Source organism: Manis pentadactyla, chromosome 2 (assembly GCF_030020395.1).
Source record: "Manis pentadactyla isolate mManPen7 chromosome 2, mManPen7.hap1, whole genome shotgun sequence".
Classification (NCBI taxonomy): Eukaryota; Metazoa; Chordata; class Mammalia; order Pholidota; family Manidae; genus Manis; species Manis pentadactyla.
The window spans coordinates 16,339,766-16,353,422 of record NC_080020.1 but is presented as its reverse complement, the minus strand read 5'-3'; the positions used below and the strand labels follow the sequence as shown (position 1 = coordinate 16,353,422).

Below are 13,657 nucleotides of genomic sequence, written 5' to 3'. Positions count from 1 at the left end.
ACAGGTCTCTGAGATTCTATTTCTCTTCAATTTTTTTCTACAAGGTTTTTGGTTAGGCAATTTCTACTGATCTATATTTCAGTTCAGTGAGTCTTTCTATTGCCATACCTAATCTTATGTTGAAACCACTCAATCTGAAAACTTTAGTTATTGTATTTTGCAGCTTAGGATTTCCATTTTTGTGGTTTCCATTTCTCTGCTGAGTTTGTGCATTCATTAATACTCTATGCTCTTTTAATAGTTCTGACAATGTTTTCCTTCAATTTTTTGAACATATTTTAATAGCTTTAAAAAACTTGTGTAAAAAATAAACATCTGAACCATTTTAACTAAAACAGCTCTTCTAATTCATTTTCTGTTACAGCCAACATCTGGCTCCACCTGGAATCTGTTTCTATCGATGGCCTTACTTCCTGAGTAAGGATGTCGCTTTCCTTTTGCTTTGCATGTGCAGTAATAACAGATGCTAACTGGACACTGTGGACACTAAACAGCAGTGATGTTGCATTCTGCTCAGTTCTGAAGGTAGTGATTTCTCACTGACCCCCTGGGATCGCCACACACACACACAGCTTAACTTCTGCCAGGGATTTCTGAGAGTTTATATTCAGAACGTAAGTTTCACTTCTGTAATTTCCAGCTACCAAACTCTGGTCTCTGGCATCTTTAGCCAGTGAAGCTGAGGTTTTTCTCCCTCTCCCCTTCCCATTTTCTACAGCTATGGGAGTCAGACAAAGCCGTTGGGCTAGAAAGCCACAAGCTTCTAATTTTAACACTTCCCATTAGTTTTCTGAGATTAAACCTCTCCTGTGGCATGTCTGTTTTTGGACACCTCCTATGTCTTTAAATATTTAATTAAAAAAATTTAGTTTTTACAATTGTTACAGAATGAGAGTCCCTGCCACCAGTATCTCCTCTACCATTAGCAGAAATACTTTCCATAGAGTTTTCAACTGGTAAATGAGAAGGAGTGCAGCCAGAATCAACCAGGCATTAAGAGGAAGGATCTCAGGTCTCAGATATCTCTGAATCCTCAAGGTTTAGCATAGTACATGACACCTCGTAGGTGTTCAATAAACGTGCTAAAAGAATGCCTGAAAACGTGATAGAACTTTAGGTTCTATCAGTCCCTTATTACCGTGTGACCTACTGCTGAATGTTACTCAACCTCTAGACAAAACTAACTTGCATGAAACAATTCTAGAACAAGGTTCCTGGAGTAATTTACTTTCAAAAGTCCAGCCAAAGGAAAGCAGTAGAGATGCCAAAATTTATTAATGAACATACTCACTGTAGCATTATTTACAATAGTAAAAAACTGGAAACAATCTCATTGCCCAAAAATATAGTAATTTTCATATTCTGACAGATGATAGACTACCATATGGCACAGAAAACATTCTAGAATAATGTTTTTATTGATATGAAGAAATGATCTGTATATAAATGTTGAAGGAAAAGTATTCAGGATATAAAACAAGAAATAGCCAGAGCTGGGTTTGATCATCAGCTCTACTACTTAGTAAGTAAATTACTTATTTTGTGCAAGTTAACCTAAGATCCAGTTTTTTCATTTGTAAAATGTTAATGATAGGACCTTCCTCATGGGCTTGCTGATAGGATTAAGTGATACATAGTAATTGCTCAAAAAATATTAATTTCACTTATACAGTAAGTTGTGAAAGATTAAGTAGTCATGAAAAGTTACATTAAAATTAAATGTTTGACTTGTTGAATGTGGTTACATATTATGGTTATGATTTTACTTTGTCTTTTAAAGGTATATTTAAGTACATATGGCTGATGAATGATACGATGTTTGGTAATTATTTGAAAATAGATACTATACTTCAATTAACTGTTTATTTAAAAGAATATTTCAGAGATAGATAAAACAAGAAAGAATGCTGATCACTGTTGAAGCTCACTGATAGATACATGGGGTTTCACTATGCTGTACTTCTTTAAAAACTTCTCCAAAGTAAAATGTTAACCAGAACAAAAACAGAAATATATGGCCAAGTAATAGTGATTATCCTTGGAGAGTGGGTTGATGGGTGGATTTTGCCGTATGAAAATATCTTGTTTTTATAAAATATCTTGTTTTTATAAAATATCTTGTTTTTATAAGTGGGGGAGAGTTATTTCTTTTCTCTCTCTTTCAATCCTCATGGGCAAAACCGAGAGATTTTAGCTTCAGCTCTGCCCCCCACTTGCTGTACAGCCTTAAACTGACCGTATCACCTCCCTGGGTCTCGGTTAATTTAACTGTGAAAACAGCCAGCAGGCTCTATAACCGCTAAGACCCTTGCAGACCTACCACGGCTGCCTGGATAGCGCTGATGAAGACGGGGACTCGGTAAAGGGAGGACCCAGCCAGTCTGGAACGGGTGGCTGGGGAAGGTCACAATGATGAATCCAGGAAGCAGTGGGGCCTGAGTGGGCAGTGCGCGGCTGGGCCGGCAGGGAGTGCATTCCAGGAGGCGTAAGCAGCGTGAGTACAGCCATCCCCGGAGAAAGTCACACGGTTGTGGCATTTGGTTGTATATAGAGGCAGACACAGCTGGAGCAGGGGGGTTGGATTCATAACGGAATGAGGAAGTTCAGTAAGTGGAGATCAGATGGTAGAAGGATGGAGGCGAGTACTGAGTGGCTGATTGTCATGTCTTAGGAAAATTTCACTAGAAGAGACCCTGGGTCAGGGGCACCACTCAGGAGAACCCAGGTGAGGGCAGGGTGGGAACCTCTTGCACGGCCCTGCACATTTCCAACCAAAAACACCAGAAAAATAGTGGGAACACCAAAACAACAGAGCTGAATGAAGCCATGTGGTGTGGAGGTGGCAGAGGCGCACACACTGTCCCGGAGCCTCCTGCAAGTCACGTGAGGTTGCCGGCTGGCACAGAGGCTGCTTTGTTCTAGTTCGCGGGGCCACATTCTTGGGCCTCCCGGACGCCAAATGCCACTAGCTTTACAATGGCTCTCTGCTGAATAAAAGCTTTTATAAATCAAATGAATTTACTTTAAATTTACATTGAATGTTTACTTGCTGGCTGGAGCAATTTTGTCACTGTTAATCATTTACTTTTGTTCTAAACAACCTGTATTTCTGCCACCTGATCAGTAATTCTTCTGATGTTATAAGCAGCCAAGTACATATCAAGACCACAAGGCACACACATTCCCCAAGGTCGGGCAAATCTCCCCCATGTGGTTATGGGGAGACATGGCCTTCAACCCTGAGGCTGGACGAGGGGGCACTCTCACTGGGAAGCTCCTGCAGCCCAGCCCTCCACCATGTCACAGATTTTTAAGACTGATCACACACAACACTATATGCCTACCATCCCTTGTATGCCTACCATGTGCCAGGCACTTACAGTCGATCTGGTCTGCAGGACAACCTATGAGGTAGGAGTACTTATTATCCTAAAAAATGAAGAATCATGAGGCTCAGAGAAGTGAGCTGTTGGCCAGTGGTGGCACACATAGCCAGTACGACACCTGATTATGCTCTGGTTTCCTAACCAGGATCCACCTTCCCTCTCAGCCTTACTAACAGAAGCCCAGTTTTGTTAGGGGCAGCCATATGCTTAACTAAAGTATACATTTCCAAAACTGCCTTAACCTCCTGTTAAGTGACATAAAAAGTGACTAGGTTCTGGCCAGTGAGGTATGGGGAAAAGCTTCTTAAGGAGCGAGAGCTAGAGCAGCCTGATTTGCTGTTCCTCCCATGTTTCCTACGTGGAATAGTGAGTTGGGAGGGGCCACGCAGTCGGCTCCGATACGGAAGCCTCCCCTTAAGGAAGCAGAACTGATGGAGGGGCCTGGGCCCTTGACGTCACTGCAGCACCGTCATGCTGGCCACACCCCGCCATCCTCAAGCCTAGCTTTACATTCCACCTATGGGTATCAAGCTCAGTAGCTGGGGATCTGTTACCAGCAGCTTATTAATTCAATTCCCAAATCATACTCAGAGCAAGCTGCCGGAAGTTAAATACAGAGTCTATCGGACTCTGACGGCTGCAGATACCTGCCGGGCATCCAGGGCTACGCTAGACGCTGGGGGTGAGGGGAGGGTGTGGGAGAAAGGTGCCAAGGGAAGACAAACTCCCTATAGTTTCCCACAACTACAAGAAAGATGTTAAGAACACTTATAAAAAATAAAATTGCCCCACTAAAAAAGAAGTCAATTATTTAAAATTATAAATTGGACAAAACGTAATTACAAAAAATATTTCTCTTCCACACATACTACCAATCAATAAACAGGTTGATGAGACAGAAACAGTTTAAGAAGGAGCTGCAAACAGGCTGCATGCGAACACGAGACTCAGAACTTAGCATCATTCTTCCAGGACCCAATCCAGGAAATCAGGCACAGAGCTGAGGTTCTAGGCAGTAACGATTCATTAGTCACAACCTGGGGCCCCTTAAGGGCCCACTCCTCACCAAATGAATTACATCTCTGGCTGGGGCTTATGCAGCAGTATTTTTCAATACTCGCCGAGGTGCAAAACCACTGGATACAGGGAAAAGAGGACCAAATAACTGCTCCAAGTCCTTCCACAGCACTATTATGGTATCTGCCTACACAGCACTTGGTCAGGGGTAAGGAACGCCACCACAGAATACAGTAAAATGATCATGAAGCACATTCTAAGATGACAAGAGCCAATAAATGGCCCACGACAATATATATAACAGCAAACAATATCTAGGTAGGAAACTGTTCAGTGTGATATTACAGGTATTAAGTAAATGACATTTGTGATCCTCAACATTTTTCAGACATAGTACATATAGAAAATGCTAAGATTTGCACTGCACACTAGGATAAAGGGAGAAGGTTGGTAAGTGGAGATCAGACGGTAGAAGGATGGCAGCAATGGAAGAAGGTTGATAGGGAGCTAACCCCTCAGCACACCTGCAGCCCCTGACCCCTACACAGCAGCCAGGAAGCTCTGATTTGCACCCAGAACATTCTGATGCAGCAAACTGAGCAGGACGTCCAGATGGCGCTGCTCTGGGGTTCTTCGGCTTGTCTTTCGCCCCAGAGAGCAGGCCTTGCCTACTTGTCTGCCAAATGCTCTCCTGCAAATCTACTGGGACTGCAGAGTCCTGTGTGAGCCCAGGACTTGGCCCACATATGCTAAGTCGTCCAGGGAGGACTGAAAAGATGCATTTTGGTCTTTCTGTACTGACTTTGCAACCCATTTTCATAGGAAACCAGTCCAATCTCAGACACTTAGTAAGAGCTCCCTCACAATACCACAGCTTGCTGCTGCTGCTTAAAATAGAAGAACAGGTACCACTTTCTTTTAATTATCATGTACTTATTACCACAATTAAGAATAAAGACCAAACTATTATGTTGACAAACAGATGTTTTTTGTTTTTTAGCAGCAATAATAATAGAAATAATATACAGTATTGGCAGGGTTGGAAATATAAATGCAGTTTAAATTTTTCTAAAAAGAAAGATGGTGATATAAATTTAAAACTGTAAAAATACGTTTACAATTTGTTCTAGTAATTCCATTTCTAAAATGTATTCTAAGGAAATCAGTGATAGCCATAAAGACTTATGCAGTAGTATGGTCTCTGCCCGTGTTAAACAAGGAAGCCTTTAGGCTGAGGTGCTTCTAATGCCTTGTCAGCCTAGTGATAAGAAAACCAAAAGCCTCAAAGTCTTGAGCCTGCAAAGCCTCAAGGTTAAGAAATTAAAACCTATGGACAAGGAATCACAAGCAGCCGCTAGGCTTTCCCAAATAAGGCAACTGCTTAAGCTATAACCAGTCAGATGCCCTTGCTGTGCTTCTCTGTTCTCGTAAGTCTTACCAGCTCCTGTTGGTGAAGTGCTGTTCCTAATCACATCTGGTTTGGTGCTGCCCTGTTTCAACTGATTTTGGTCAAATGGATTCTTAAAATTTTTTGAACATGCCTCAGTTTACCTTTTAACACGAGTTGTTTACAATAAATCACTGACCATCTGTTTGTAGCATTTCACTCATTCATCAGATATTTTTGAGAGTTTACGGTTTTCAGTCCCATAAAATAGTGACTAGAACAAAGCCACTACTCATGGGGCTTAAATCTAAAGGAGACACAAATAATATTTAGTAACAAACTGGACAAGTGCTATGAAGGGTGTAATGGAAGACAGCAAAACAGAGGGATTTGAGTTTAGACAGGGAAATGAGAAAAGGCTTTTCTGAAGCCATGACACTAAGGCAAACCTTCAAAGAAGAGTGGGCATTGTCCAGGCAAGGAGAGGTCAGTGTTGGGAAGTCAGAAAAGGCCATAAAGCTGCCAGGGTCAGAGCACCAAATGCAGGAAAAAGATGTGACCTGAGGCTGCTGGGCGGGCCCTGCCATGGATCACGAACTTCACCCCAAGTACAGTGCAAAAGGTTTCCAGAAGGGAAGTGACAGTATCTTTTCCTTTTTAGAATAATCACTCACAGGGTTCATGAGTGTCTGTGACGGCGGAATCAGGCTCCTGCCGTAGACAGTGTTTCGTGATCCCTTTGTTTCCGTGTCACCCTTGGCACATCCTTCCTCACTTCCCTTCATTTCCATTAATTAGAAATATTTTGGCCACTTTTGTACCAACACGTTCAGAGTGGTCATATCTGGGCTGGTAAAATTAAAGGCAATTATTTCTTTTCTTATTTTACTTCTCTTTATTTTCCAAACTTCCACACAGTATGAGCGCATACTATCAGAGCTAATAGGGGGCCGTCTGTGGGGGTGGGTGTCACGACGCAAAGGTATAATTTGCCTGTGTCGTCAAAGCCATTTAAACCCTACTTTAAAAAAGTATAGTTCATCGTCTGCCAGGGCTAAATTTAATTTGAGTAAAAAAAAAAGAAGGAGGGGTAAAAGGCAAGAACTGCTGCTGCACCCCAAGCCACTGCAGTGCGGCTTCCTGTCCCTTTACCGACACCCCGTCCCGAGGGCTGCTTCTCTCGGTCTCCTCTCAGGAGGATTTCAGGGCAGTCCTAGGCATGCAGTGACACTGAAGGGTGGTTCCCTTTTCAGAGGGGAGAAGGAGCAAAGGTACATTTTACCTCAATTACTTTTATCTTTTTCACTGGTGAAATACCCAATTCAGGTGAGGGTTCCAGTGTGGAACAGTAATGCGGTCATCTATGCAATGCTCTCATTTCTCATCTGTCACCACTTCAGCAGATGCTGCCTGAGCACAGCCCCCCAAGAGGCTGTGCAGGACGCCTTCTGGACGCACAGGGATACTCACAGGTCTAGGCACTGAGAGAAGCTACAGACAACAGGCAAATAGGACAAAAGCACAACAATCTGACAATGTGAGACCCGAGGCATTAAGCACCCTAAGAAATAAGTGACTATGGAAGTTGGAATAGGACTGGCTCAAATCCAGGAGGAAGAATCTAGAAGATCCTGTGATCAAAAACGATTTGAGTTGAACCATAACAAATGTTCAAATCCACACAGGGGAAGATGGGAGATGATATTACTAGCTAACAAAATATATGTTGAAAGAGTCCCCAAATAAGCAAGGGATAAGTGTGTTGGGGAGCAGGGCACACTGCAGCCTGAGGCACAGGTGGAGGCGGGCAGGCACCCCTGCAGGAGGCTGCGGGGGAGGGAGGGCTGGCCTGGGTGCGAGAGGGCTATGGCACTGGGAGGGGCTGATCAAACGCTGCCTGTGGACGTGAGGGCAGGGGATGGATGCCTCGCTGGACAGGGGGCCGAGGAGGAAAAGAAGTCACAGAGAAGGCCACACAGGATGGCACACCCGTCAGCAAGCACAGACCCAGAGTGGCAGCAATGGCCCACAATGAGGCCAGGAGCAAACGCCTGCAGGAGATGAATGCTGGGTGTCCGCACTTAGGGGGCACTCAAGTCTTCCTCTCAAGTGCATGCAACCAGCATGTCCAACCAACACCTGCTGGAGATGCAAGGTCCATAAGAGCTGGGGGTAGGGAGCAGGCGAGAGCTTGAGCCACCTGCCTGACACCTGCCCCCAAGCTGTCGTTTCCTCTGAAACACTGGGATGACAACTGGAATCCATCTCAAATGATTGCTGTGTAGTTCCAGTGAGGTATCTGAGCAAGTGCCTAGAACAGCCCTTGGCACACAAGGCTGCTGCAGGCACCAGTTGCTGTCCTTCCTGTGAGATGCACATGCCCCACACACCATGCCATCTGCAGTGCTCTTATTTGGCAGAGGACCCGGGTCAAGGAATAAGTTGTATGACTAAAGTTAAGAAATTTCATTTTTCTGTACTTTTTGCTTGAGAATGCAAAGAATTCACCCCCTTTTCCAACTAGCCAGAACCCCCCTGATCTGGTATTGGGATCATTATTCTCAGGAAGCCTGCCACAGTGCACATCCTGACTATTGGCTTTTTTTTCTTTAGGCCAAATTAGGTGTAATAAGTCAACTTTTTTGTTTACATTTCTTCCTACCCTCATTCTATTAAAGATTTAAGTCAGTAAAACACATACAATAAAGTGAAGAAAAACTGGATTAAGTCAGGATTAGGAAAATTGTAACAGAGAAAATTACTGACACAGAAATTCAGGACGAGGGGGAATACAGCTTTGACAGGCCAGAGCCCTCGAGTCTTCAAAGCTGACGCAGTTGGTGCCCCTCACAGCAGATCAGTGAGGAGGCTCAGCAACAGCAAAGGTCTCTGTCCGCACAGAAGAAGCAGGTGCCAATTTCTCAAGGGAAGCAAAAACATTTTCTAGTACTCACATTTGAAAGGCATTTCTCACATGATGTGATAACATGCTGGGCTGTCCTAAGGGGCCCAAGAACCATGGGTGACCCTAGGCAACTACTGAACAGGAGCCCTGCTCTCACAAGGCCCCCGGGCCAGCCTGCCAGGGCCCTCTGCGCAGCCCTGAGAGCCGTGAGCCTGTCCCCCAACACTATCACCGCACCTGCTAACTCAGCACAATGCAGCGAGAACACGAGTCACACACTTCCAGAAAGGCAGGATGATCACACCTATTAACACCACTGCAAATTAGTGGTTTTTAAAACTTTGTCCAGAAGTAAGAGGGAAAACCTCATAATATGGTCATTTGAAAAAATAAGTTAAGTCACGGGAATGAGAAGCACAGTATAGGGAATATAGTCCATGATAGAGTATTATCTTTGGTGACAGCTGGTAACTATGCTTATCACGGTGAACACTTTGAAATGCATGTAATTGTTCAGTCACTATGTTCTACACCTGAAACTAATGTAACATGGCATATCAACTGTAGTTTAAAATAAAACGGTTAAAAGAAGAGGTGAAACTAAATTTTATAAGGATTATAAAGTAAAAGCTAAATTTAAAATATGTCAGTAAGAAAAGTATCCACTGATATAAAATATGACACTCACAATAAAAACTATTGGCCTTGGTTTTTTTTCCCTAGAAATTTTCATAAGCCTTTAGTAATTTATGCACAAAAGACTTACGGGCATTGTATCCCTTGACATACATGTTATATCATTAAACGAAAAATACTTAAAAGTCTTTTGCTTTTTCCATATATTTCCACTTAAAAATATTTTAATTAAAAATATACTTACCCACGCAAGTTACATGGGTGTAATCTGCTGGGTGAAATTTACTGAGCTATATGCTTAAGAATCATGTACTTTTCTAATATAAATTTTATTTTAATAACAAATTTAAAAAAAAACACTCACCTGTAAACACTCAAGTATTTTCAATACGTCTTAGATCAAATAAGATGGGGAAAAAATACAGTTGTGTGCACATGCAACAGATAAATACTGCACAGGTAAGTGTATATCACCACTAAATACCTGCAAGGCCTTGGGAAAATGTGGAGTTTATTGCCATTCTGAAGAATATAAGGTTAAAAATGGCACTTAAACTCTAAATGCTAGAGGACAAAACTGAATCTAAATTGAAAACAATACAATAGGAGACAAAGGGGAAAAGCTGCAACAATAGGAATTCTCTGTACCTATTATATTGGAATTCTAATAATCTGCTTTATCCAAGACACACAAACTCTAGAAGTACTGTTAATCTTTTTCTCTCACATTATTTGGGTTCACATGATTTGACAACTACAATTTTCTGAAAGCAAATATACCCTCTATCCAGACCAAAAAAAGTCTGTGTTTGAAGCAAAAGGCGAAGGCAGAGCTGTTTTAAGTGATAAAGCAACACTATACAACAAACTGATGGAATTATTTCAGAAGCATGAAATATGGTAAATAAGGTCCTTTGTGCTAGCAATTAACATAAATTCAATGTCGATGGGAACTTTATTGGTGCCATGATCCTTAATTTTACTGTATTTTTATTTTACTGTATTAGAAACAGCACCAGTTTCATTATTTCTCACACTGTAATTATCACAAATGGATTTTACCATAATGAGATCCCACCTGTATTTTGGATTATTTGCTCGACTTGTTTCTTTTTATCACAGCTGAAACACAACTGCAAAGAACACCCCAGCTCTGATTACCTCTTTTGTTTGCAAGTGATTTATAGGAGATTTTAAGCTGTTGGGTTTCAAGTCACTGCAATCTTATTCCAGTACCCAGACTGCTCCTTCCTATTTTCAAAACTATCAAATTCTGTTTGTCAGGGGATAGCACTTGGCAGCATATTTAACTTCATACTTTCACAATGAAAAAGATCATGGCTGTGCTGTCAGCTTCCACTGCTAAAACACTTCACCACATCATTCAGGACCCTGTGCTTTACCAAAGCAACTCTCAACATAACAATGCTTGCTATACATAAGTTAATCCCAGTATATCCCAAAGTGTCAAGGAAGCACCCTACTAAATTGCATGATTAGTTTCACAAACATATCATCCGAGAAATTAAATTGTCCAGTTGAGTTCTATAGTCATAAACTACAAGTGGGTTGAGATTGCCTTTGGAAATAAAGAAGGCATTGTTAGCCTTTTCCTGTGACTATGATGCCAGGAGTATGAAATTAGGTCATTTCTAGAAACTAAAAGCAGCCAAGACATCCTGATGTGCTTTGAGCATGAAATCTTAACTAATTTTCCAAGGCAGAAAAAAAAAAAAACTAGTTTATTTCCATGCAACTGTGACTGTTAAGATGATGGTAATGAAGCACCAGTTTTCAGAAGTCATTTTATAAGGCGATCACATACTTTTTACTCTTACATTTTTACCAGGTTGGACACTAATTCCATTTTGTATGAGCCTGCCCCTCAACATGGATTTTATTCAGCTTTCTGAACTGCTATAGGGTCATAAATATATAAGCTATAAGTTGTGTATTTATGGATAATTGGTGCCACCTGCATTATTATGTTCTTGATTCTTTAACAACTGAGAAGTTAATACTGTGCTGACACCATTTTGATGATTTCTCAATATTTTTATTTTTTAGTCTTTCTCATTTGCTTAATTGTCTACTATGACAGCATATATACTGTCAGCAGCAGTATACTTTTTAAAATAGCAGTAAACACTCAAGGAAGAGCCAATTCATGTTAATTAACCTTCCCCTTAACTAACTAAAAAAATGCACACCTCAAAAAGAAGTTAAGGTAAGCAGCCTTTCCCTACTATGACAGCACAGAATAAACCCAAATAAACTCAAGAAAGGGCTAAGTGTAAAAGCCCTTTTCATCTTCACAAAGACAAAACAGAAAATACACATGGTACAATTTTAGGAGAGTTTAGAAATTTCTGGATCTTGCCTGGAAAGGAAAAACAGCTAAAAAGGCCCTTTTGGAGAGAAGATGGAAAACAGTTCATGACACATTTAAAGGGCTTGGGTCTTTAACCTAGAAACATTCCTCTGAGCAGTGAGTCACCAGTTAAAAGCCTTCAAGCAGCAAGCAAAGGATCCTTGACTGTCTCAACTGTGCTCCAAACGGATCACTTACTGTACAGACCACCACAGGAAGCCTCGAGGGAGGGCAGACCTACCTGGTCACATCCCGCATTCACCAACTCCTGCAGCATTTGTCGGTTTACTTCTGCAGCTGTGGAAGTGCCCGATTCATTGGCAAAAGGCAACAAGGAGTATCTGATTTCTCTCAGAGCTTTCTGGTAAGGCCCGAACTTTGGGGTGGTTCTCATCTGCTGCTGCCTGGCAGCATCCTTGCCCCCCAGGACTTTGGCGTCCAGGGAAGTGCTGTGGCTTGGCCCCACAGGCAGCCCTGGAGCGGAAGACTTGGATGGCTGCTTCAACCCCTCGCGGATCTCCTGCAGTCGCTGCCGGCTATTTCCAGAATAAGTTGTGGCAGGAAAAGTCTTTGGCCTCATTGTTAGTCCAGTTTCCTTTTAGCATAAATACGATCTTCTTAACATGTTTTATTAAAGAAAAAAATCTGTCAACAGTATCAGTCAGTTGTAAACATACTTTCAAAACAATTTCCTTCTGAAAAATTCCTTTCCTTCAATTTTTGTAGTTCCTATAGAGAACCTAAAATTTTCCAGAATCTTCATTTTGAAGATCATCACCATCTGAAAAAGAAAATGGAAAGAAAATATTCATTGCGGTTTACACATGTCAATACTTTTCAGAAATGGACAAAGATCTTGACAATATCCACTTGGGATAATTAGAGAAAACACATCGCCTCTCAAAAATGGTAAGAACACTGTTCAACTGGTTAAAGCGCCTGACATCCAGGGTTATCGCAAGATGCCTCTTGTGATATGTAATCTGCAATAAAGTCAATCTCCACAAGCTAATGTTGACTAATATTCAACTCAGGGCAAGAATAATGGTATTAATTGACGGCTCATTTAAAATACTTCATTATAATATAATTTCATTTTGAAATCCACAGTTTGAGTATTTATAGTTAAACTTTCTAGATTAGGATTAAAGATGATGGTGTGGGAGGTGACACAGAGGCTTCCTCCTAAAACAGCATATAATACAAAAATATTAATACAACTAACCCTGAGAGAGCAACAGGAAAGAGGACTGTGCCAGACTGCATACACCTGGAGAAAACAGCAGACCTCATGGAAAAGGATAACATACCAAAGCTGTGGCCTGTGGGGACCCAAGCCCTTCCCCCACCCCAGCTCACTGGCGGAAGAGAAACTGAGCAGGGAGGGAGTGGAAGGCTTGGGGCAGTAGAGCTATTGGACCCTAGAGGGCGCCATATACAAACATGAAACGCCAAAGGAACCTTGTCCAGAGTAAAATTGTTAATACAACTCCTGAGAAAGATTTAAATGATATGGACCTCATGACTCTTCCTGAAAGGGAGTTCAAAATAAAAATTATTAACATGCTAATGGAGGTACGGAAAGATATCCAAGAACTCAGGAATGAATTTCGGTCAGAGATCCAATCATTGAAGAGCACAATGGAGGGTATTAAAAGCAGATTGGATATGGTGGAGGAGATGATAAATGAAATAGAAACTAGAGAAGAGGAATACAAAGAAGCTGAGACACAGAGAGAAAAAAGGATCTCTAAGAATGAAAGAATATTGAGAGAACTGTGTGACCAATCCAAACGGAACAATATTCGCATTATAGGGGTACCAGAGGAAGAAGAGAGAAAGGGATAGAAAGTGGCTTTGAGGAGGTAATTGCTGAAAACACAAGGGAACCAAGAAAGACCACACCAAGACATACAGTAATTAAATGACAAAGATCAAGGATAAGGACAGACTAC

At 41.6% G+C, this 13,657-nt stretch overlaps 1 protein-coding gene across 1 annotated transcript in view; it reads right to left on the bottom strand.

The window, feature by feature from the left end:
* Positions 1-13,657, bottom strand: part of LATS2 (large tumor suppressor kinase 2) — a 103,006-nt gene that overhangs the window by 60,624 nt on the left and 28,725 nt on the right. Inside the window, exon 2 of the mRNA XM_036910137.2 lies at positions 11,944-12,483. Within this exon, the coding sequence (XP_036766032.2) occupies positions 11,944-12,282 (339 nt within the window). The 5' untranslated portion in view covers positions 12,283-12,483. The remainder of the gene's footprint in view (positions 1-11,943; positions 12,484-13,657) is intronic.